The 27485-nt window shown below is 38.0% G+C and overlaps 1 protein-coding gene across 3 annotated transcripts in view; it reads right to left on the bottom strand.

Annotated features, from left to right (window-relative positions):
* The window catches only part of ZNHIT6 (zinc finger HIT-type containing 6), a 95813-nt gene that overhangs the window by 59677 nt on the left and 8651 nt on the right, over nucleotides 1-27485 (bottom strand). For all 3 annotated transcript variants that reach the window (XR_006268096.1, XR_006268097.1, XM_043460786.1), the window contains exon 5: nucleotides 24873-24976. Coding sequence is in view for 1 of the 3 variants with exons in the window: in XM_043460786.1 (XP_043316721.1) it covers nucleotides 24873-24976 (104 nt within the window). In the remaining 2 variants the exon portion in view is untranslated. The remainder of the gene's footprint in view (nucleotides 1-24872; nucleotides 24977-27485) is intronic.

Below are 27485 nucleotides of genomic sequence, written 5' to 3'. Positions count from 1 at the left end.
TAGAGAAAAATATATTGATGATGCTTGATAGTGCCACTTATACAAGAAGCAATCATGTTAAATTTAATTTTTTTTGGATAGATTTAAGCTGTAAAGCAGCCCTTACTGATTTAAAGGTTGGATATCTAAAATCTCAGAGGAGAAAACTTAAAAAAAACCAAAAAAGCCTGAACACAAACACAACAGTTGCTGGTTTTTGTTATCTGTGAAATAGGTAAGTATAGTTTCAGTATCAAGAGGCCAAGAGACACCACATTTCTTAGTATGAAGTAATTTTTTAATCTTAATGCATGATATGGTTTCCTTCTAAATACATTTAAGTTACAGAGGGAAGAGAAAAGATTACCAGCTTGTCATGTTTTGGAATTATAAATCATAATTACCTCAATCATTGCTTGAGTAATTTCAAGAACGATTCGCCTTTCTTAACATTCAGTGGACCCCAGATACCCTCAGAGAGTACTTAACATTCCAAAAACAAAGACAGAAAAGTCCTTGTAAATAATTTTATTAGCTGTAGTTAACTTGTTGTGGCTATATGTGAATCATTCATTACTATTTTATTATATATTGCTAAATTATGCCTCTTATCTATATTTGGCCCAAGTTCAAACATGAACAAATCTGAAAAGTGTATTTAGCTTAAAAACAAAAAGACAATAAAAACACTCAACATACACATAGTCAACCAACTTGCATGTTGCCATACTTATATGCTTGAGATACTTTCTTATAAGAAATGTACGATTATAAATGTAGTTGATGAGTCTCTTCACTGTTCCTTGATCCAATTCCCTTCTCCTTAAGAGAGGTAATTACTATCCTGAGGTTGGGTATCTATTTTTGCCATTTATGGTTTTACATTTTTAATACATATATAAACATATCTATAAGCAATATTTTGTGTGATAGGAACAACTATTTCAATGTTATCATACTCTAAATACCTCATGTCATGCTCTTTATGTTATGCTTTGGAGACTTATGATGATACATGTAAATTAGTTCATTAATTTTAACCATTATATAGTATTCCATTGCATGAAGAATGCCAAAATCTATTTATCGACTCTCTACTGATAGACATTTGTAACTGCTTCCCATTTTTTTACCACTTGTTCTTTTTCTTACATCACAATAAAGAAAAAATAGAAGAATGGCCTCAGGGATGGGGCTATCATCTACCTTTTCTGGTACATAGAATTTAAAGTTAACTTCACTGAAAAACTGCCTCTATGTTTTAACTCTATGATAGTATAAGAGGCATTTGTGAACAGTAATGCGGAGTCTAAAATTTAAGAGAGAGTAGATAAAGAGGTTGAAGAATACTGTATAAAAAATTCCTGAAATGAATGAGTTAATTAATTACCCCTGAAGTGGTTCTTTAGTGTTCCTGAAATTGATGTGGTCCTGACTAAGGCAATGAAATCTCTAAGTCTGAAAGAAGTAACTTGGTTTTTCATTTTTCATACGTATATAGAGTGGTATTGGGCTTCCCTGGTGGCTCAGACAGTAAAGAATCTGCCTGCAATGCAAAAGACCGGGTTTGATCCCTAGGTCAGGAAGATCCCTTGGAGAAGGGAATGGCTACCCACTCCAGGATTCTTGCCTGGAGAGTTCCATGGACAGAGCAGGCTGGTGGGCTACACTCCATGGGGTCGCAAAGAGTCAGACACAACAGAGTAATTGAATAGCAGCATATCACTATATGAAAGTGAAAGTAGCCACTCAGTTGTGCCTGACTCTTTGTGACCCATGGACTACAGACCACCAGGTTCCTCTGTCCATGGGGTTTTTCCAGGCAAGAATACTGGAGGGGACTGCCATTTCTGTCTGCAGGGGATCTTCCTGACCTAGGGATCAAACCCGCATCTCCTGCGTTGCAGGCAGATTCTTTACTGCTGAGACACCAGGAAAGCCTGTATAGTGATAAAAGTCCTATTTAAAAAAATACATACATCAAAATCCCAATAACATTATTTTTGGGGGGAACTGAGTCCCCCTCTCTTTTCTTTGTAAATTTTCTGAAAGAAAACTTTGTAAACAAAAAAAAGAAGATTAAAATTAATAATGCTTCAGTGAGCATCTCTAGGCATACATACAATTGTTTCTGAATTTTGGGTTATTTTCTAAATATAGATTCCAAGATATAGAATCATCAGGATAAAGCTGGGTTTCTCAACCTCAGCAGTGCTGACAATGTGGACCAGATAATTCTATTATGGTTCAAGGTGTGGGATATATCACCTTGTGCACTGCAAGATGTTTAGAACCAGACCTCTCACCATGAGATGCCACCAGCAACACCCACTCCCTCAGTTGTGACCTCTAAAAATGCTCCCAAATACTGCAAATGTCCTCTGGGAGGCAAAATCATGATTTTTGACAACCATTGGGATAGAGGTTTAAATATTTATTATTGTTCTTAATGCATTAGGACTTCTGTTCCCTCAACTCAACAAAATGCCTTCAATTATAAAGATGTCATTGTGTCTTTGCCATATTTATCAACATTCTCAAGGATGGAATTACTATACCCAGAATATTCTTAGCAACTTCAGTTCAGTTCAGTTCAGTCGCTCAGTCGTGTCTGACCCTTTGTGACCTCATGAATCGCAGCACGCCAGGCCTCCCTATCCATCACCAACTCCCAGTCTACTCAAACTCATGTCCAGCGAGTCGGTGATGCCATCCAGCCATCTCATCTTCTGTCATCCCCTTCTCCTCCTGATTCCAATCCCTCCCAGCATCAGGGTCTTTTCCAATGAGTCCAACTCTTCGCATGAGGTGGCCAAAGTATTGGAGTTTCAGCCTCAGCATTAGTCCTTCCAAAGAACAGCCAAGACTGATCTCATTTAAGATGGACTGGTTGGATCTCCTTGCAGTCCAAGGACTCTTCAAGAGTCTTCTCCAACACCACAGTTGAAAAGCATCAACTCTTTTGCGATCAGCTTTCTTCACAGTCCAACTCTCATATCCATACATGACCACTGGAAAAAGCACAGCCTTGACTTGACGGACCTTTGTTGGCAAAGTAATGCCTCTGCTTTTTAACATGCTATCTAGGTTGGCCATAACTTTCCTTCCAAGGAGTAAGCATCTTTTAATTTCATGGCTGCAATCACCATCTGCAATGATTTTGGAGCCCCCCAAAATAAAGTCTGTCACTGTTTCCCCATCTATTTTCCACGAAGTGATGGGACCAGATGCGATGATCTTAGTTTTCTGAATGTTGAGCTTTAAGCCAACTTTTTCACTCTCCTCTTTCACTTTCATCAAGAGGCTCTTTAGTTCTTCTTCACTTTCTGCCATAAGGGTGGTGTCATCTGTGTATTGGAGGTTATTGATATTTTTCCTGGCAATCTTGATCCCAGTTTGTGCTTCCTCCAGCCCAGCGTTTCTCATGATGTACTCTGTATATAAGTTAAATAAACAGAGTGACAATATACAGCCTTGATGTACTCCTTTTCCTCTTTGGAACCAGTCTGTTGTTCCATGTCCAGTTCTAACTGTTGCTTCCTGACCTGAATACAGGTTTCTCAAGAGGCAGGTCAGGTGGTCTGGCATTCCCATCTCTTTCAGAATTTTCCACAGTTTGTTGTGATCCACACAGTCAAAGGCTTTGGCATAGTCAATAAAGCAGAAATAGATGTTTTTCTGGAACTCTCTTGGCTTTTTGATGATCCAGCAGATGTTGGCAATTTGATCTCTGGTTCCTCTGCCTTTTCTAAAATCAGCTTGAACATCTGGAAGTTCACAGTTCATGTATTGCTGAAGCCTGGCTTAGAGAATTTTGAGCATTACTTTTCTAGTGTGAGATGAGTGCAATTGTGCGGTAGTTTGAGCATTCTTTGGCATTCCCTTTCTTTGGGATTGGAATGACAGCTGACCTTTTCCAGTCCTGTGGCCACTGCTGAGTTTTCCCAACTTGCTGGCATATTGAGTGCAGCACTTTCACAGCATCATCTTTCAGGATTTGAAATAGCTCAACTGGAATTCCATCACCTCCACTAGCTTTGTTTGTAGTGATGCTTTCTAAGGCCCACTTGACTTCACATTCCTACAGCACAACGTTTATAGTTCGATAATAGACCAGTGAAGTAATGGTGACAATAATTAAATCTAATGTTCCCTTCTAGACAGCCTGACAAAGTAATAAAAACACTGGCTCCTTCTGAGTGCCACAAAACTGAAGTAATCATTCATGCACAGCAAAGCCTTTTCTCTTCCTCTCCCAAATATCAACACACACACACACACACAACACTCTCTGTCACACACAGACACCCCATACATTCTCAATGTGGGAAGCATCACTTCCAAAAGGCTGAAAACTGGTTCTTAGGAGGGTAAAAAAAATTAGTATAATGGTTTGTCTGTGGCCCTTTGGAGGGCTCCAGTACATAAACAGATATATACAGTATAGCTGTGGTATCAAAATATCAGGGTTGGCGGGCGGGCAAGCAGGCAGCAATTGGAGGGAAAATATTTAAAAAGGTTCCTTGGGAGGCTATAATGAGAAAAGACTGAGAAACACCTATGTGAACAAGTATTAAATGACAAAACTAATTATTATTTTACACTTGATTTTAGTGAGTTAACATAGGACATTTATTCAACAACTCTTGCTTACTAGAAACTGTTGTGGTTCATTCTCTTCCACAGTTCCAAGACAGTAATATGTGGATGAAACACAAACTTGGGGTTGGGGAAGTACTGTATTTATATACTCAACTACTCTTCTGACTTCATGACTTTGTATTTAGAAGTATGAAGGATACGCCCCAAATTTTTAACTATGATTATTTCTTAACCTTATGAAAGGACTTCTTTCTTTGTGTGTCTGTATTAAATAAACTGTTGACATAATGACCGGCAATTTTTTTATTATCAGAAAAATCAAAGATGCTTTCAGTCACAGAAAAGACAAGAATAATTTTAACATTCTTTTTAAACTTAAAAATACTTTATTCACTGACACATATATACTACCATATGTAAAACAGATAGCTAGTGGGAAGCTACTATATAACACAGGGAGCCCAGCCGTGCTCTGTGACGACGCAGATGGGTGAGATGGCGGGGGAGGGGGGGAGGCTCCAGAGGAAGAGGATATATATATGACTGATTCACGCTGTTGTATGGCACAAACCATCACAACATTCTAAAGCAATTATCCTATTAAAAACAAATAAATAAAAGTGATGAATATTCAGGGGAAAATTCTCTTAAGTTTTTCCAAATAAAAAATACTTTATTATTAGAAGTCCTATTTTTATCTCAGAAATTATTACTTAACCAGAACCAGGGTTCCTTATTTAATCTTCTGACAGCTTCAAAGCTTTGTGCCTCAAGAAATACGCTGCAACTAAGAGTAACACACGGAAACTGAATTCTAAGAACTAAGATTTCTAATACAAAGTTTAAATGCACATGAACACTTTTGTTCCTTAAAAAAATTGCCAATTCTCATTCCATTACATCACTGATTAACCAACATTTACTCAAAGAACACTTGTGAGGGCTCGCTGGGCATTAGGGATGCAAAGAGACAGAGGGGATGGGCCCAAGGCAGCCTCTTTTTAAAAGGGTAGTGAATGAACTGGCAACGCACAATGTTTTTCCTTCCAAATCACTGTAAGAAGAGTATAGAGTTTCACATAAAAGAACTCTGTTCTTTATTGACACTGTAAACAGAAAAGATATCCAATATACTGTAATGCACAGAGGTAGGAGAGGGGAGAGGTTAAGTGGACTTTGTTTGAATCCTACTCTTAACAAAATTTATTACTTCATGTGATCTTGAGCAAGAGACACATTTCCTGTATGCCTCAGCATTCTCACAGTAAAACAGGGAGAACAATATTTACTTCATAGGATTAAGTGAGTATATATAGGTCAAGAGCTCAGAATACCACAACCAAAAACGTCAGTTACTGTTATTACTACTGTTATAATTTTACATTCAATTTAATGTCCTGTGAGTTATGAAGCTTAGAACAGAAATACTGCAGGGTCTTCAACTTAGAATACTGTGCCATGAGTTTATAACCAAACTCTACATTCATGGAATTCAGTGTTTATGAAACTGGACATGTGGACTAATACCAGAATGCAAAGGGCTCTGAATGTTCTGCCAAACAATATGGATTTTATTCTGATTAACACATTACCAACAAAGGTTTTTAAAGAAGAGCGAAATGAAGGCTTAGAAGGAAATCTGTCATCCTATTTAACTCTCCTAATAACTGTTTCTACAGTATATTCAGACCATTAACTCTTCAACCCTTGTTCGCAGTTATTAAGAGAAGTATTTCCTACTGCTGTGGAGAAGCTTGCTGATACAGTGCAGTTTAAATATGCCTGAAATTTTTACTTATGATTCATAAATACTGGTGACGTCATGAGGTGAGCTAAAGCTAAGTTTTCTACAAGTCTGATCTTCAGACTACCACGGGTATGTGTGTGCTCCGTCACTTCAGTCGTGTCTGACTCTTCATGGCCCTATGGACTGCAGCCCGCCAGGCTTCTCTGTCCATGGGATTCTCAGGCAAGAATACTGGAGTGGGTTGCCATGCCATCCTCTAGGGGATCTTCCTGACCCAGGCATCGAGCCCATACCACTCATTAACTCAGAAAGTCTACAGTTTATGCAAACTACCAGCGAAGCCTTATACCAGAAAGCACTAGGTAGGAGCAACAGCAATAACAATGGTCATCCTTTGGTATCCTGGGGGAACTGCTTCAGTCCTCCCCTGCACCCCACGGCACAGATACCAAAACTGAAGATGCTCAAGTCCTTTATATAAAATGACTATCAGCATATAACCTACACACATCCTCCCGAATACTTTAAAATCATCTCTAGATTGCTTGTAATATCTAATACAATATAAATGCTATGTAAACAGCTGCTGGTGTACAGCATATTCAAGTTTTGCTTTTTTGGAACCTTCCAAGATTTTCCCCAAATATTTTTAATCTGTGATTGATTGAATCTGTAGATGCAGAACTGGCAGGTGCAGAGGGCTGAGTAGTTTATTAAGTGCCTCCTGAATGCCAGGCATTGTGCTAAGTGTTTTATATGTATCAGTTAATTTAATTCTTGTAATTTTATGGAATAAAAGCTACTATTTCATTTATAGGAGAGAACACTAAGGTAAAGACAAGTCAGGCACTCTTCCAGCGTTATTATTCTGCTGGAAAGTGGCCGAGCTGGGGTTTGAACCCAGGCAGCACTTTAACTCTTAGAGTTTATGCTGCAATCTAGCATACTGTTATGCACTTTCCAGAAATCAAAGTTCAATAACAAACCATGTATTTTTCTGTACTAATAACTTAAATGGATCTCAATTTTATTTTAAACACTCACCTCCATATTTTAAAAGCACTTTTAAGAGTTATCCTGGACATTCTGTCTCCTTGGCAGTCCCTTACCTCCATTCTCCTTCCTAATCCATAATCAGATTTTGATGAATGGATCCCATCCCCAACTCTAGGACTACACACTTACTGTTTGGCTTAAGAAAGTCACATCTTACATTCTCCTGGACACAAGGTCTCAGGATTGGGCAGATGACCTAGGTGGTCCAATACATTGAATTTCAAGTTTCCTGTTCAGTTACACTGGGAAACAAGCACTCCTAAATATTTTACCTAAACTGTTAGAAGGATTTGGTGGATGCCACAGAAAATACAATGAAGAATCATCAATAAACTGGGTCTTTCATGATACAACTGAGTCACTGTACCTGAAGTCCTGAAGCCCATCCTACCTCTGGACATTCAGTTATGAGAGCCTATATAATAATACACCACATTCATAGCTCAAACTGGTTTGAACTGAATATTTTATTTCATGCAAATAAAGCGTCTTGTTTCATACAAGGGATTACATTCTTTCTAGGTTCCATTTTGCATTTCTAAGCCATAGAGAAGATAGATTAATCAATATATTGTCAACTGCTATAAAATTTGGAAACATAAATAACACCCAATGGAATATCAGGAAAATGGAACTGTATTCCACTGTGGGTTATAAAATCTTATTTTAACTTAAAGCAGAAAGAAAATCTACAAAAATGTGAAACCCTTCAATAATAAATAAATGCACATAATCCTTCACTCACAGGCATTTTATCTCTTAAATTTTAAATTTTTATCTTTTAAATTTAAGGCCTCAAAAATAAACATAACTATCTTCATAAAAATAACCCATCTATTTTGTTAGGATTGGTACCACAGTAAGTGTTCTTGGAAGAGTGAATGCAAAGGGTTACTGGAACTGGGGAGAATGAAAACCATAATTTTATGCCTTACATCATTATGAAATACTTTGAAAAGTTCCAGTTATATTTTGTGCTTTTAAAAACCAGTTTCACTACTACATGATAATAATAGGAAACAGGTTAACCTGTTTGTGGAGTATGTGGTATATTGGCTTCAGCAGACAGTACATTAAGAAAATGGATATAGTAGGTAAAGATTGAAATGAAAAAAGTACATTTTGCTTCAAATAACAATATATATTCAAGCACTTAATAAGGCAGTTCTCCATCGGGAGTCTAGAGAAGGAAATGGCAACCCACTCCAGTATTCTTGCCTGGAAAATCCCATGGGCAGAGGAGCATAGTGGGCTATAGTCCATGGGGTCTTAAAGAGTCGGACACAACTGAACAACTAACAGTTTACCACTGGGAGTGGCACCAACCTCATTTGGAAGTGGCTAGGCAGTTTTGGGAGAAGGCAATGGCACCCCACTCCAGTACTCTTGCCTGGAAAATCCCATGGACGGAGGAGCCTGGTGGGCTACAGTCCATGGGGTCGCTAAGAGTCGGACACGACTGAGCGACTTCACTTTCACACACTGGAGAAGGAAATGGCAACCCACTCCAGTATTCTTGCCTGGAGAATCCCAGGGATGGGGGAGCCTGGTGGGCTGCCGTCTACGGGATCACACAGAGTTGACACGACTGAAGTGACTTAGCAGCAGCAGGCAGTTTTGATTGTTTCGAGACTGGGGAGCACTTTAGGTATTTAGTGGGCAGGGACCAGAAATGCCAACCTTCCTGTAATGCACACGAAAGTCCCACACAACAAAAACTGTACTGTTCAAAATGTCAACAGAGCCCTTACCAAGAAACACTAGAATACAGAAAGGAGAACAGATACATGCATACCAAAAACTGAACACCAGCACTAAATGCAGGCATCTGTTTTACATTAACTTGGGAGAAAATATGTACCATAGGAACCCTGGCAAAGGAGAAATAATGGAGAGGATGAGCTACCATGTGTACTTTCACAGATGTCTAGGAAATAGGAAAGGGGAAGGCATTCTAGGATTAAGAATACAACCACTCTGGGTACCTCTAGTTGAATACACTAGGAAATCAGGTGGGGACATCTATGAAAATCTACTATTTAGTATGGATCCCATTCTTTAGAGGAACAGGAACATACTGCTTAAAGTAAGAAATATTTGAAAGAGATATTTTCAACTGCCTGGAAAGTAACAATTTCAAATGGGGCGGGGGTGGGGGGTGGGCAGGTAGGGAAGGATAAAGCAAAGTAATTTTAGGTCACAGAAAAGGGTAAAACACTGGAGAGCTTCAGATAGCCCAAAGCTGGTGAGTGACAAATTCCACTTACTGGCAGTTCTGCCTGTGACCAGTAAAGGTATCTCTGAGCTAATGACTCCTGTGGGCACAGAAGCATTAAAGGATTCGGAGCAGGTGACCATCACAGTAAACACATGCTTTCAGAAGATGTATTGGCATCAATGTATAAAAGTGGCTGAGGTAAGGAGACACTGAAGGTAGGGAGAGTTCCTTAGAGGTTCCCCAAAAATCCCGGGTGAGGCAAGATGGGCCTGCATGGGAGGAGATGATAGCTGCTGGATGCTATAGATGATAGACGCTACAGTGAAGGAAGTGGAAAGGTACTGATTCCAGAGATGAACAAGCAGACTTGGTGACTGAGGATAGACTTTCCTAACTGAACCAATATGGGTACTGTAACAAGATCAACAATGTTTGGTTTCCACTTGTGTGAAAGCTGCCTCTTGCTGTGGAAAGATACACCCTCTCTGATGCTGTGGGGTAAAAACTTCCTTACCACCGTCTACATGGCCCCAATAAGTAAATACCTGATTAACCGAAGAACCATTAGAAAAACAGTGAAAGAATAGAGGCATTAAGTCCTTGATGTTGCTTTGAAATTCTTCCATCAAACTATATCAGTTATGGGAAAGAAACCACAGAGCTAACCACGTTCAATTAGTTAACAAGTTTGCACTGAAAACCTACTATGTCATATTCTCTAATCCACCTCTCTCATCACGACTGTAACTGCTAAACCCATTATTTCATTTTCTTTTGTTCTTTTCTAAAGTCAGTTTGCAGCAAGGTAAAAAGCTATACTACTTATAAAACACCATGCCCAAAATGAAACAAAAAGCTTAAACCCGCAAAAACAAAACCAAAAAAACTGTCCTTTAAGAAATGTATTGCCATATAATTTTTGAAGGAAAAAAGGACTACTTGATGCTAATACAGTGATGGATAGGTATATCACTGTAATATAATTTGAATGCTATAATTTTGTTCAAAACAGTAACGAAAAGAATGTTAACTGAAGCGTAGTTGATTTAGAATGCTTTGCCAATCTGTGCGATACAGCAAAGTGACTCAGCTATACACACAGACGTTTTTTACAAAAAGTAATTTTAAGACTCTGTAAGAGGTTATTTCTTTACAAGAGAGACATCTAGTGGCTAGCTTCTAAAACAGGACTGGAGCTCAAAGAGCAATTCATACTGTTGTTTAACAGTGGACACACTTCTACTATCTACACTCTAAGTTTTAGAGAGACCCATAGACAGAGAGCCTAGGAACTCTGAGCCAAAAGTAAGATAGCAACTCAGTTCTAAGTTGACGGTAGTAAAGGAATGAAGATAGACTGGGCTGCTTCGAACTGAGGGTCGGGGTCATGTGGAGATAAACTGCCAGAAGAGGAAGGTCAAAAGTTGGGTCCACTCCTAGGGAATAAGAGGTCAGACCACACAAGAGAGCATGTGCCTGGAGATAAGGTAAATATATGACTGGGGAGGAGTCCTCAGTCCAATTCTTTTTTTCCAAAAGACAACTCAAAATATATTGCCCCTCACTGCTGAATCCTTAGCTCAGACCCTAATAGCCCAGGAAAACAAAATAAGGAACTCAGGCAACCAAATGAGATGTTATTCAAACACAATCAAGATAATCTCCAGGTTTGCTACCCATGGCTTCCTATATAAAAAACTAAAATACAACTGAAAAGATGCAGCCATGGATAAAAACATGGAATTTTATCTGAGTATCAGAATACTTTCCAAAGACTATACCTACAACTCAAAATGTATAATGGTCCTACCACATCTATTGATGTCTTTTTAAATCATCATTTAAAAATTCATTTATTTATTCTTATAATAAATATAACATGCACAGTCTATATGCACAGTCTAAAATTCAAAAAAGGTACAAAAGGGCACATAATTCCCACTCCTGTCCTCCTCTACATAGTTTCCCTCCCTTAAGATAACTACTATTAATAGCTTATAGCATAAGAATAGATATTATATTAACCTTTACTTTTCACACAGTGGCAGAAAATGGTAGTATATAATGAATGTATCTACCTTTATTCACTTAGTATTTCTGGCAACCACTCCATATTCATACATTTAGAGTTGCTGAATTTTTTCCCCATTATAAAGGCACACCATAATTTACTTAAGTAGTCCGCCATTGATGGGTATTTTAGATTCATACTACTCTCTTACTATCAAAACATTGCACTGAATATCCTTGCATGTATTTCATTTTCCATATATACGATTATATGTGCCAGATAAATTTCTAAGAGTAGAACTGTTCAGTGAACAAGTCATTATCATGCCTTCCTGACCCATCTCTCTTCAACAACTGACATTCCCTTTTGTTCAGGGCCACTACTTTTTTTAAGCAATTAGTGCACAATGGTAAAGAAGAGTATCTGAAAATCTTCTCAAAGCACTCAATAAGAAATCCTGGAGAAATACAGCAAACATACTGAGCTCATCAAAAGTAAGAAAAATCTTCAGGAGCCAAAAGGAAGAAGGAACTAAAAACCACAGTGGAATGAGGAAACTACACCTCAGGCTCTGGAGGCCTTTGCCTCTGAGTTACCAAGAGGCTTGGTAATCAAAAGGCTTTTGTTTCAACAGCCACTGGGTAACATGAGACAAGATACTGGTATCACATAAGGTGGAGACCTTATATTGAGATCACTGCATAAAACTAGTGAAAGGGTGAACCAGAAAAATTCTGCCTACCAGCAAAGGGAGATAACAGGAAACACGTTCATCTCAGCTTAAGCCTGAGGGAGAGAGAAGGGATCAGGGGTTGGGGAAAGGTTTCAATTGAGAATGAATAACTATGAAGTCCTCAAATGGGTTTGGAGTTCAAATCACTACCATAGTATAGTCTGATAAACTTCAAACTAAGAAATTAAAGAGGGTCCTGGACTGGTGCAATGGGGTATATGGCATAAGCAATTGCATACCACCTCCTACATGAACTTGACTTCACAATTACATTTTAGGGAAAAAAACAAGGAAATAAGCCATCATAATGTAAGAATCAGCAGAAACAGCAGATAGCTGTAGCAAATTTCCAAGAAATTCAGACAGAATTATTTATGCAGATAACAGATGTACTAAATTATTGAATAAAAAGGGAGGTTAAAACCTGAGAAAGGAACACATTCTACTTAAAAGACAAGATAGATTTGAAAAAGGAACACAATTCCTAGACATGAAAAATGTAACTGAAACAAAAAAACCATCCAGTGCAAGGGCTAACGGTCAGATTAATTAGACACAACAAGGAGGGAAAAGTGACTTGGTTGATATAGCTGGATTAATTGCCCAGAATGTAGCAAAGATGAACAAAGAAGCAAAAAATTAAGGTAACATATTAGAATTTTCCAGAATTACACAGAAAGCACATCACCACCGAAGGAAGATAAATCACCCAAAGACAAAAATGAATAACTTAAAAGCAACTGACATAGAAAGACTATATAAAACAACAATGTTCTCAACAGTGGCAAAAGAAGTGAGAAGACAGTGTAATAAATAATTAAACTGAAGTACTAAAATGTGACCCTGAGATACTTCATATTCAGCTAAATTATTGTTCAAAAGCAAGGGTGGAGCTATAGGATTCATACATATGAAATTTTAAAACAGGCAAAATACATCTTCAGGGGAAAAATCAAAATAGGTTGTCTGGGGAGGAAAGGAGATAACTAGGAAAAATCTTTTGGGTGATGATAGTGTTTTACCTATTTACAGGGACTGGGTTATACAGATATATATGCATTTGTCAAAACTCAACAAATATACACTTAAGATTTGTGCATTTCACTGCATGTAAATTTCACAACAATAGTAAAAGTTAGCTTCTTAACTTTCAGACAACTAAACTCCAATATTATTTTTTCACTGGATATTTATCATGGATGTCATGGCATGACAATACTTCTATATCTAACTGTTTTTGTTTAATGGTTGCATAGAATTCCAATGTATGAAGGCATCATTATTATTAACTTAGCTCAGTCCAGTACTGAGGGATACTCAAAGTTGTTTCCAGGTTTTGTGCTATTAAAAACAATACTGCACTAGATAAATATGTACATATATCTCTGTGAACTGTACTAATACATGTGTAAGCTAAATTTCTTGAATAGGCATGCATAACGTTTTTAGAAATACTGCCTTCTAAAATGACTCCTAAGTTTTAACTCTCAAGAACAGTGAAAGAAGAAAATGGTCTGGGTAGCTCACACGTTCACTGTATTAGATATTATTAATATATGTTTGTCAGACACATACTCTGTTTGTGTGTATACACACACATACATATACATCTTTCTATGACCATCTATTCTTATCCTTTGTCCTCTTTCTTAGTTACTAGTCTTTTTTCTTATCAATGCATAAACATTCTGTCATATATGTCAAGATTTTTTTGGAGAGGGGGTCTTTTGATTTTATTATGGTCTTTTCAAGTTATACAATTTTTTTAAAAAAGCTATGTAAATTTAGTTATTTTTCCCTTAATGGCTTTGGATGAGATGCTTCTCTCTTCAAAATGATGAAAATATTTCCATATTTTTATTTCAAGTTTTAGATTTTACTAACATGATGTAGGTCACTTAGACTTCAAAAATAAATTTACTCATTCATAGAAAATGAGATCAGATATCTGGTTACCGGGGAGAAGGGAGAAGAAAGGTAAACTGGAGAAGGGTAGTCAAAAAGTACAAAACTTACGGTTGTAAGAAAAATAAGCACTAAGGAGATAAAAAAACAACGTGATAAATATAATCAACACTGCAATGTGTTATATATGAAAGTTGCTCAGAGAGTAAATCCTAAGCATTCTCATCCCAAGAAAAACTTTTCTATTTCTTTAACTTTTTATCTGTGAGATGAGAGATGTTTACTAAATTTATTATGATAATCACTTCATGATGTTTGTAAATCAAATCATTAGGTTGTACACCTTACACAGAGCTGTATGTCAATTATATCTCATCAAAATCAGAAGGATTTTAATTCCACCTGGACCTTCATCAAAAGATCATTTGAAGATTATTCACTAAAAGATCATTTGAATGCTGAGCAACTTCCACAAAACAACTTCTGAACACTGGTGGAGGACACCAGGCACCCAGAAAGGCAGCCCATTCTTTTCGAAAGGAGGTAGGGCAAAATATAAAAGACAAAAAGAGAGACAAAACAGTTAGGGATAGAGACCTGTCCTGGGGAGTCGTGAAGGAGAAGTTTCCACACAATAGGAAACCCTCTCACAGGCGGGTCTGTGGGGAGTTCTGGACTCTCAGAAGGCAACATAACCTAGAGGGGGGAAAAAAAACCCCCACAGAATACACGCCTAACCACAACTGTGGGAAAGAGAACTTTCCCGGAAAGGCTCTAACCTACCAACCTACCGTGCAGCCTGGCCTGATCACGGCACAAAGGACTGAGCAAATACCAAAGGAGAGCTAGCTGTGCACCAGCCCCTCCCTGCCCAGAGGCAAAGAGGCAGCCTTGACACAGGCAGAGCCTGAAGGCAAGGGGCTCTTAGCCCCAGAGAGGGCATCTTCTACCAACTGTGAGCAGGCTGCCAGCTGCTAACCACTTCCTCCTGAGATCTTGGATGGCTGACATCTGCCAGGAGGGCCGCAGCCTGAGATCAGCTCTCCAGAGGAGGCACACATGCTCTTGCTGCGCAGCCAGGACCTGGAAGGTGATTAAGAGGCACAGCCCACCTGAGACAGAGCGCTCCCCAAGCACCGGGTCACCTGAGCTGTTCAGACCTGGGAAGGGCACAAAACGCATGCCCAACCCACAGAGGCTGAGCCAGATCTGTGACTGAGTGTCTCCTGTGGAGGCACCGGTCAGCAGTGGCCTGCCGCAGGGGAAGGGGTTCTGGGTGCAGCAGACCTGGGTATGGCATAAATTCTCTTGGAGGAGGTTGCCATTAACCCCACTATAGAACTTCCAGAACTTACACAGGACTGGGGACACAAACTCCTAGAGGGCACAAGCAAAACCTTGTGTGCACCAGGACCCAGGAGAAAGGAGCAGCGACCCCACAAGAGACTGACCCAGACATGCCCATGAGTGTCCGGGAGTCTCCAGCGGAGGCTGGGTCAGAGGTGGCCCGCCTCAGGGTCAGAGGCACTGAGTGCAGTAGGGCCTACGGGCCTTTTCAAGAGGCACCATCATCATCATTACCTCCACCACAGTTTGGCCTCAGGTAAAGCAACAGGGAGGGAACCAGCCCGCCCAGCAAAAGAAAACTGGATTAAAGATTTACTGAACACCCATTAGAACAAGACCCAGTTTCCCTCTCAGTCAGTCTCTCCCTTCAGGAAGCTTCCATAAGCCTCTTATCCCCATCCATCACAGGGCAGACAGAATGAAAACCACAATCACAGAAAATTAACCAAACTGATCACATGGACCACAGCCTTGACTAGCTCAAGGAAACTATGAGCCATGCTATGTAGAGCCACCCACGACGGATGGGTCATGACAGAGAGTTCTGACAAAATGAGGTCCACTGGAGAAGGGAATGGCAAACCACTTCAGTATTCTTGCCTTGAGAACCCCATGAACAGTATGAAAAGGCAAAAAGATAGGACACTGAAAGATGAACTCCCCAGGTCAGTAGGTGCCCAATATGCTACTAGAAAAGAGTGGAGAAGTAACTCCAGAAAGAATGAAGAGACGGAGCCAAAGCAAAAACAACACCCCGTCGTGGATGTGACTGGTGATGGAAGTAAAGTCTGATGCTGTAAAGAGCAATGTTGCATAGGAACCTGGAATGTTAAGTCCATGAAAAAAGGCAAATTGGAAGTGGTCAAACAGGAGATGGCAAGTGTGAGCATTGACATTTTAGGAATCAGTGAACTAAAATGGACTGGAACGGGTGAATTTAACTCGGATGACGACTGTATCTACTACTGTGGGCAAGAATCCCTTACGAGAAATGGAGTAGCCATCATGGTCAACAAGAGAATCTGAAATGCAGTACTAGGATGCAATCTCAAAAACAAAAGAATGATCTCTGCTCGTTTCTAAGGCAAACCATTCAATATCACAGTAATCCAAGTCTATGTCTCGACCAGTAATGCTGAAGAAGCTGAAGTTGAATGGTTCTATGAAGACGTACAAGACCTTGTAGAACTAACACCGAAAAAAGATGTCCTTTTCCTTATAGGGGCCTGGAGTGCAAAAGTAGGAAATCAAGAGCTACCTGGAGTAACAGGCAAATTTGGCCTTGGAGTACAAAATGAAGTAGGGCAAAGGCTAATAGAGTTTTCTCAAGAGAACGCACTGGTCATAGTAAACACCCTCTTCCAACAACACAAGTGAAGACTCTACACATGGACATCACCAGATGATCAACACCAAAATCAGATTGATTATATTCTTTGCAACCAATGATGGAGAAGATCTATAAAGTCAGCAAAAACAAAGACTGGGAGCTGACTATGGCTCAGATCATGAACTCCTTATTGCCAAATTCAGACTTAAATTGAAAAGCGTAGGGAAAACCACTAATCACTCAGGTCTGACCTAAATCAAATCCCTTATGACTATACAGTGGAAGTGACAAATAGATTTAAGGGACTAGATTTGATAGACAGAGTGCCTGATGAACTATGGATGGATGTTTGTGACACTGTACAGGTGACAGGAATCAAGACCATCCCCAAGAAAAAGAAATGCAAAAAAATAAAATGGCTGTCTGAGGGGGCCTTACATATAGCTGTGAAAAGAAGAGAAGCAAAAAGCAAAGGAGAAAAGGAAAGATGTACCCATTTGAATGCAGAGTTCCAAAGAATAGCAAGGAGAGATAAGAAAGCCTTCCTCAGTGATCAATGCAAAGAAACAGAGGAAAACAACAAAATGGGAAAGACTAGAGATCTCTTCAAGAAAATTAGAGATACCAAGAGAATATTTCATGCAAAGATGGGCTCAATAAAGGACAGAAATGGTATGGACCTAACAGAAGCAGAAGATATTAAGACAAGGTGACAAGAATACACAAAACTGTACAAAAAAAGAACTTCATGACCCAGATAATCATGATGGTATGATCACTCACCTAGAGCCAGACATCCTAAAATGTGAAGTCAAATGGGCCTTAGAAAGCATTACTACAAACAAAGCTAGTGGAGGTGATGGAATTCCAGTTGAGCTATTTCAAATCCTGAAAGATGATGCTGTGAAAGTGCTGCACTCACTATGCCAGCAAATTGGGAAAACTCAGCAGTGGCCACAGGACTGGAAAAGGTCAGTTGTCATTCCAATCCCAAAGAAAGGCAATGCCAAAGAATGCTCAAACTACCGCACAATTGCACTCATCTCACATGCTAGAAAAGTAACGCTCAAAATTCTCCAAGCCAGGCTTCGGCAATACGTCAACTATGAACTTCCAGATGTTCAAGCTGGTTTTAGAAAAGGCAGAGGAACCAGAGATCAAATTGCCAACATCTGTTGGATCATCAAAAAAGCAAGAGAATTCCAGAAAAACATCTACTTTTGCTTTATTGTCTATGCCAAAGCCTTTGACTGTGTGGATCACAATAAACTGTGGAAAATTCTGAAAGAGATGGGAATACCAGACCACCTGACCTGCCTCCTGAGAAATCTGTATGCAGGTCAAGAAGCAATAGTTAGAACTGGACATGGAACAAATTGGTTCCAAATTGGGAAAGGAGTATGTCAAGGCTGTATATTGTCAATCTGTTTATTTAATTTATATGCAGAGTACATCATGTAAAATGCCAGGCTAGATGAAGCACAAGTTGGAATCAAGATTGCTGAGAGAAATATCAATAACCTCCGATACACAGATGACACCACCCTTATGGCAGAAAGTGAAGAAGAACTAAAGAGCCTCTTAATGAAAGTGAAAGAGAGTGAAAAAGTTGGCTTAAAGCTCAACATTCAGAAAACTAAGATCATGGCATCTGGTCCCATCACTTCATGGCAAAAAGATGGGGAAACAATGTGAAACAGTGACAGACTAATTTTTTGGGCTCCAAAATCACTGCAGATGGTGACTGCAGCCATGAAATTAAAAGACACTTGCTCCTTGTAAGAAAAGCTATGACCAACCTAGATAGCATATTAAAAAGCAGAGACATTACTTTACCAACCAAGGTCTGCTTAGTCAAAGCTATAGTTTTCCAGTAGTCATGTATGGATGTGAGAGTTGGACTATTAAAGAAAGATGAGTGCCAAAGAATTGATGCTTTTGAACTGTGGTGTTGGAGAAGACTCTTGAGAGTCCATTGGATAGCAAGGAGATCCAACCAGTCTACCTTAAAGGAAATCAGTCCTGAGTATTCATTGGAAGGACTGATGTTGAAGCTGAAACTCTAATACTGTGGCCATCTGATGCAAAGAATCGACTCATTTGAAAAGATCCTGGTGCTGGGAAAGATTGAAGGTGGGAAGAGAAGGGAACGACAGGGCATGAGATTGTTGGATGGCATCACTGATGTGATGTACATGAGTTTGAGTACGCTCCAGGAGTTGGTGATGGAACAGGGAAGCCTGGTGTCTCTGTGGTCCATGGGGTCGCAAAAAGTCAGACATGACTGAGCAATTGAACTGACTAGACATTCTAGTAAAAAAAAAAAAAACAAAAACTGTCAAATGGCAGGTTGTCTCAACTGCATTTATTGAATAAGTCATTATCTATACTAATTTGAAATGCTCTCTCTTATCTGATCATATGCTAGAGTGCCAGATAGCCTCATGTCTATTTTCTATAATATCACTGTAGATTTCTACATCAATACCATGAAACTTCACTAAAATTTCATAAATTTTAATGAGTCCAGCCTTATTCCTCTTTTTTTCCCCCTGGTTTTTCCTGGTGTTTCTCCCATGTTTATTCTTCAGAATGAACTGAAGTCATTTTATGGATCCTTTCCTTCTCCAAAAAAAAAAAAAAAAAAAGTTTCCAAAATAAGAAACAAACAGAATATCATTAGTGATTTCATTAGGACCATATCAGATTTAATGATCATTCATTTAAGAAATAAGTGTTATTTCTATAATATTGAGTCAGCTAATAACAAGGTCTTTTCCTCCCATTTGCTTGACTTTTTTAAGCCATTCAGTAGAATTTAAGTTTTCTTCATACAGATCTTTCCTATTCTTTCAACAGTTTTTGATTAGCACTGGGTGAGAATAAATATAAAGTTATATGCCATACAAAGAGATGAGGCAGAGCATTTACCTCTGAAAGAGTCACTATTTAAAAGAAGTAGTTTGGGGTCTGCTCTAAACATTGGCCAGCTGATGCAAAGAGCCAATTCATTGGAAAAGACCCTGACACTAGGAAAGAGTGAAGGCAGGAGAGCAGGGCGACAGAGGATGAGATGGTTGCATGGCATTACCGACTCAGTGGACATGAGTCTGAACAAACTCCATGAGATACTGAAGGACAGTGAAAACTGCGTGCTGCAGTCCATGGCGTTGCAAATAGTTGGACACGATACAGTGGCTGAATAACAATGACTAAAATAATTAGGGGAGCCTTACACCATTTTCTTACCAAGCTCCTCTATTTTTAACAGAGAATGTCTATTTTGTATTGGCTCAAGTTATTCTTAACATAAGCATCTCTTAACTTTTCTTTGTTCATGAAAGTTATCCACTATGACATTCCAGCAAATTCACCAGTCCTTTGAAATTTACAGCTATTAAATATACTTTTGACATCACAGGCTGGTTAGTGTTACATCACACTTCGACTATAAAATAGAAATTATGGTTCCTAGTCTTAGAAAAATTTATATATCACATAATTTTGATTTTGGAGATCTGAAGTCAGACTGGTCAAAAACTTCTACCGTAAAGAATGCCTGGCTTAAAATGAACCTATGATTCTAAGGTATTAATGCACTTGCTACTATGTAACTTGCTATTAGTCCTACAGAGGTAATTCAGGGACAATATACATTAGCTACACTTCATGGTGCTGTGGGCGGAGGGGGGGGGGTAGGTATTTAATTTTTTTTTTTTAAACTCTCTTATTTTCAAATAATTTCAAACTTTACAGAAAAGTTACAAAAATACCACAAAGAATTCTTCACTCAGATTGCTCAAAAGTTACCATTGGAACATTCAATTTTAAATAACTTCAATTTGAATTTTTGTGTATATTGTAGCTCAAGCTGCTTAAATAAGCAAAGGACCAATTTAATGCCTAGGGACTAATTATAATAATCTTAGTACAGGGCCAAAATCACCATGGCAACAATTCCAAGCCCGGAATCTCTGAAGCTGAAAGATTTTCATAACACCTCCAGCAGCAAAAAACTAACAGAGCTCATTTAAACTCATTATTTTCCCATTTTAATGTAAACATTTGGAGGTTTCACTGCAGAAATAGTATTGTTTGATTATAATGCTGCCCTAGACCTACTAGGAATGAATATAATATAGTAAATGTATTCCCAAAGACTTCCAGTATGAAAATGCATATCTTTTATTGCTGCACATTATCTACTAAGTGCTGGGTATTATTTTAATATTATTTCATTTATTCCCATCAACAATCTAGCAAATTCACTTTTGTCCAAGGACACCTAACATATACCAAGTGTAGAAACAATATTCAAATTCATGTTTATCTCAGTCAAAACTTTAACCACTTCTTAAAGTTTAAAAAAGCATTATTAAGAATTCTCTTAAAAACAGAACATCGGAGATATTGGAGGTAAAAATAATTCTTTGATAAGAGGTAGTATCCCCTTCTTCCATCCTTCCAGCAAGTAACATTATGATCATCAAAAGTTTTTACCATTTTCATACAAATGTCTGAGAAACCACAGGTATCACAAAGAATGCCTTTGTGTGTGTTACCAATATCCAGTGGGTAGAGGCCAGAGATGCTGCTAAACATCCTAAAATGCACACTCACAACAGGGAGCTCTGTGGTTCAATATGTTAGCAGCACCAAGATAAGAAATCATGACCCAAATCACTGATGAAAATGCTGAAAAATGAACAAAGTGTAAAGACACACTCAAAAGACTTCCAAACTATTCTGAGCAGACTATGGCTATTGACTAACTAATAAGTATAGCTATCAACTAAATGGGAACTGACCTTCATGCTTTATTATTCAAGGAACATCCAAATACAGACATTTTAAATTCAGTTTGTGGCATGATTATTTTCCATTTAGAAATAATAATGGGCAATTTAACAAAGAACAAATGGAAAAATTCTGTCCCACAGATATGAATTATTTATTTTACTAAAACAGTTCTAAGATCATCTTACCACCACAGACTGGATTAAGTCAAACTTCACATTTGAATTTTAAAATGTGAATTTTAAAATTTGAAACATGTGGGCAAATACTCCATATCTAAGTAGTAATTAAGTAAAAGAAAATTAAAACAATTTCCAAAAAAAAAATTTCCACCTTCCAAAATAGCAACAAATATTAAAAAAGAGACAACTCAATGCTAGTGAAATGTTTAAACAGGATTTCTAAGTTACTATAAATGGAAATGAAAACTGGCTTATCCCTAGTGAACTGAAGCACAAGGAAGTTAGGTGGCTTAGCTTAGTATCACATGGCTAGAAGAGGCAGGTCAGAAATTCGAACCCAGTCAGCCTAGCTCCAGTTTCTGTTCTTAACCACTCTACTTTACTACCTTTATGTTTTATAGAACCTTTCTCTTTTTTTAAGCAATTCTTTAAAATGCATCAAAAATGACTAGAAGGCAAAATTAAGCATGAAAAGACAGGTAAAAACATTTACAATGCATGCAACTGATCAAGATGAGATAAAAACATGTGTATCTGAATGAAAAAGTTGAAGAATTCAACCTCTAATCAGATAGGCAAAGAAGTTTAATAATATTCAATTAAAGCACAGTATAACTAAAATAGGTACTCATACATTCTTGTAAAAGCTACAAAGTGGTACTTTTTTTGAGAGGACAATTTGGAGTTTCTCTCAACAGTTTAAATGCATGTAATCTGTGACCCAGTAATACCACTTATCAGGAATCGACCTACAGAAAAGTCACATAAGCATGCAAAACAATTTGTTCAAGGATGTTTATAACAGCATTATTTGTAATAACGAAAAACCAGAAATTAAGCAACTGTTCGTGAATATGGTAATAAATAAATTAGGATACAGTAGTCATAGTTGAAATATACTACTTAAAATGAGGCAGACTAGCATTAACGAGCATGAAGTTCATAATATATTGCTAAATAGGAAAAAGCTAGCTGTAGAAAAAAAGTGTACCTTTATGTATAAATAATGCTTAACTTGAGGAGAGTCAAGCAAATTTTTATACTTTTATGTAAGTATTTAATATTACATTTTACTTTATTAATTGAAAAAAGAAGCAAACATGATGAGAAGGAAACTTGAAATATTATCATTTGCTGTCTCTACACAGTGGAATCACAGCTGCTATTTTTCCTTTAAACTCTTTATGCTGAGGGTTTATTACTTTTACAGTTGCGACTATGTGCTGATTTCTTCCTACCCTCACGTTAGTGTCTAGGTAAGTTAACACACTAAGGTCCCGACTACACAGTAGCTATCATTAACGCCATTTTACAGAGGTGAAAACAGCTGAAAAACTAATTCAAGTCTTTTGTGTTCTATGCTGCTAACCTCTTCATGGCAAGACACTAAAAATATAAAAACAGCAAGCCCAAATCATTGTAAATTCATGAGTAAAAGGCATAATGCAAAAAGAGTCTGATTTGCTACTTCACAGATGAGGTATTCCAAAATAACAGCATAAATTTGTAATCTAAATCCAGAAAATACACTGATTATAGTAGTCTTGGAAAGAACTTCCCATAAACATTTATGTATCTAAAGGCCTCAAAGTTTTACATTTGAGGCTCTATTATACATCTAAAGACCTCAAAATTTTACATTTGAGGCTCTGAATGTTTTCTTTCATAAAATAGGAATATATTTTATATTTCAGAAGGCACAAACTAGTTAAATTTCAAACAAATCATGTCAATTTCTAAGTCAGTTTCAAAACACACAAAAGAATTATCTCATATTTGATAAATGCAAAGTGAAGTGAAGTCGCTTAGTCGTGTCTGACTCTTTGCGACCCCATGGACTGTAGCCTGCCAGGCTCCCCCATCCATGGGATTTTCCAGGCAAGAACACTGGAGTGGGTTGCTATTTCCTTTTCCAGGGGATCTTCCCAACCCAGGGATCGAACCTGGTCTCCTGCACTGCAGGCAGACTACCATCTGAGCCACCAGGGAAGTCTGATAAATGCAAAATATTACTATAATCTTAGAAACCAACCAAAAAAAGAGAAAACCACCTTTATAACTATCTGTTTTGAAATATATAAGTGGATAACACCATTCTCTAAAAATACAACATCTGTCGAAAAGGTGGAAGATTTTTAGAATAATGATAATTCTGATGGTTCCGTTTTTTTAATTTAAGTAGTAAAATTTTAAGGGAACTGTAAAGTTACCTGGTTCAACCCCCACCATTATACAGATAGAGCCTGGAGAAAGGAAGTAATTTGCTCAAAGCCTTGCAGTTACTAAGAGGCTAAAGAGGGAGGGACTCATTCAGGTTTTTTGACTCTAAAACCAGAATCTTGACTTTGTAAAGGTATTATCTAATAATTTAATGGGCTACTTACAGTACTTTGGGATCCTGTTCTCCTCTGTACGAATGGGGCCTCTTTGATCTAGCAATTTCAGAGAGCAAGAAACTAATCTCTAATGTATTATCTCTATTCAGATTTTCTATAGAGTAAATGTTTTCCAAGTTTCCCTTCTTCTCCATCACTGACTTTCAAATGAATTACTATTTGGAATTCCAAAGTAGAAAGGAGTATAAAAGTCAGGCTCCTCTGGTTAAAAATATGCAGAAACTCTGCTTTGACTTCTTGTTTTGTCCTTGAAGCTTCTGAAATACTTTCATGGTATTTTAGGTCTCAGAGAAAGATACACACATATACACACTATTTTCTCTCTCTCCATCTCTCTCTTTCAAACACACAGGGAGCAAACCCAAAATGTTAAAGTCACCACATGACATAAAACTACATAAGTTCCTAAATGCTTATGTCCAGTTTCTGCAGTCTTCTTGTCCTGTACCAATCAATGACAAACATCTCATAGACTTTGAGGAGCAATGTTCCAAGCAAACCAAACCCTAAAAGATGCTCCTCATCAAATTAGAACATTTAATATACTAAAAAAGGAGTCAGAAACTTACTTCTTATCAAAAAAAGTTGAATTTTCTTTCCTTTTTGTGAATCCATTGGGTAGAAGTTTTAAATTAATACCTTGCTTTCGAGCACGATTTTTCATAAAGTACATCTAACAAACAAAAACAAATAGACAAATTAATTCTCAAATAGCTTAAATTCCAAAAGCACATAAAACAATGTTTAAAACATAAGTTAAGATTTATCGAATACTTATGCTTCACAAACTACACTAAACAGCAATATCTCATTTAATCCTCACAATACTATGAAGCAGGTACTATTATTACTCTCGAGATGTAAAGTCTACATTTAAATCCAGGTCTGTCTAACTTCAGTCTGTGCTTTTAACCATACATCCTATAAGCCAAAAGAAGAATTTCATGGGGATTTAAAAAAAATACAGGTTTTAGCAATCATAGGGATTACCTATACAGTTTTTTTTTCCTTCTCTTTTACTGATGGTTTCATACCATAGTTAGCTATATATATGCCTGCTTCTATTACGAGGCAGGTAGCTCATTCCGGGAAGGAACTACGGCACTGCCTAGTACAGGCTCAACTTAAAAGTAGCCACTGATATAGGATGTACAAAATGAGGTATCAGAATTCTAGCTCTGACATGTATTATTCCACTGACCACGAAGGTTGGTTGAGCTGAATTAGTCAACTCCAGAGAGTACTGAAGGAAGTAATATCATCAGGGAAGAAGAAAAATCACTCAAAGAAGTGGCAAAATATAAATGCAACTTTTTAAGTGAGTGGCATCTAGACTTTGCAATGTACAAAGTTAGACAATCAAGTCATAAATCAAGGGGAAGAGAGGGTCAGTAAGAAGATGACAAGAAATTACATGCAATTTCACAGTGCATGGAACTTTGGTTTCAGTAATGATGGTGATTATAAGGACCCAACTCTCCTACTGAAAACATCTAAGAATGCTATATATATTTGTTTGTGTATATATATATGTGTGTGTGTAAATATTTTTAAAGATCACCTTAAAAGCATTGAAGAGTGGACAGAAACGGGAAACTACAGGCCAATATTTAATGAAAAGTGAAACTCAGAGAAGTAAGCAAAAAGCACTGAAGCCACTTTTGCTAATTATGGCAAATATAGGCTTCCCCCTTTCTAAAGCCTCCTCAGCAAGACAGTCAAGATCCAGTAATGTTTGTGGGAACTCCTCTCAAATGAAATGAAACTGAGTCACAGAATAATACACCCTCAGGATAAGGGTCACCAGAGCATGCCAGGAATTTTATATTAGTCTGACTGGAACAGGGGGAAAAAGAAAAATCCATTAGAAATCATCTAGCCTGGACATGGCAGTCCATGCTCAGACTTGAAATGATTTGCCTTGCTTTGGGATTAATGTAATCTTAAGCCTTCAACCTGGTTTAAGGTAGTTTAGATCTGCAATGTTTCTAGGTACAGGGTAGAAAAAAGAAGGCCTATTTATTTATTCCAGCCTTCAAATAATTCTCATAAGTAATTTTTAAAGGGGAAAATAAAAGGAGTACTCAACAAAAAATAAACAAGCATAACCAATATAAGAAAAAAAGGGGGTCTTCCCTGTGGTCTAGTGATTAAGAATTCGCCTCCTAATGCAGGTTTGACCCCTAGTTAGGGAACTAAGATCCTATATGCCAAGGGGCAACTAAGCCGAAGTGCCACAGGTGCCGAGCTGTATGCTGCCACCACTAAAGCTGACGCTCTGTACAGTCTGAGCTCTGCAACAACAGAAGCCACCACAATGAAAAAAAAATAAAGAAGAAAGTAAGCCTCAGTACAAAGGAACCAAAACAGGAAGAGATTCAGTTAAGAGCTACAGATGTCAGAATGGAGAAAAGCTAGAACTCAACTATATGGTACTTTGAAAAGACACACACAGAATATAAGGATACAGAAAGGCCTAAAGTAAAAGTCAGGGACAAAATACACCAAAGGAGTGAAATAGTTTAGTAACAGACAAATACACAGAAAGCCAGAGACAAAAACGACCCAGATAATCACGATGGGGTGATCACTCACCTAGAGCCAGACATCCTAGGATGTGAAGTCAGGTGGGCCTTAGGAAGTACCACTATGAACAAAGCTAGTGGAGGTGATGGAATTCCAGTTGAGCTATTTTAAATCCTAAAAGATGATGCTGTGAAAGTGCTGCACTCACTATGCCAGCAAATTGGGAAAACTCAGCAGTGGCCACAGGACTGGAAAAGGTCAGTTGTCATTCCAATCCCAAAGAAAGGCAATGCCAAAGAATGCTCAAACTACCACACTATCGCACTCATCTCACATGCTAGAAAAGTAACGCTCAAAATTCTCCAAGCCAGGCTTCGGTAATACGTCAACTATGAACTTCCAGATGCTCAAGCTGGTTTTAGAAAAGGCAGAGGAACCAGAGATCAAATTGTCAACATCTGCTGGATCATCAAAAAGCCAAGAGAGTTCCAGAAAAACATCAATTTCTGCTTTATTGACTATGCCAAAGCCTTTGACTGTGTGGATCACAACAAACTGTGGAAAATTCTGAAAGAGATGGGAATACCAGACCACCTGACCTGCCTCTTGAGAGACCTGTATGCAGGTCAGGAAGCAACAGTTAGAACTGGACATGG

Source organism: Cervus canadensis, chromosome 2 (genome assembly GCF_019320065.1).
Source record: "Cervus canadensis isolate Bull #8, Minnesota chromosome 2, ASM1932006v1, whole genome shotgun sequence".
In the NCBI taxonomy this organism is placed as follows: Eukaryota; Metazoa; Chordata; class Mammalia; order Artiodactyla; family Cervidae; genus Cervus; species Cervus canadensis.
Note: the sequence above shows the minus strand (reverse complement) of the source record. Positions and strands in the feature narration are given on the sequence as shown.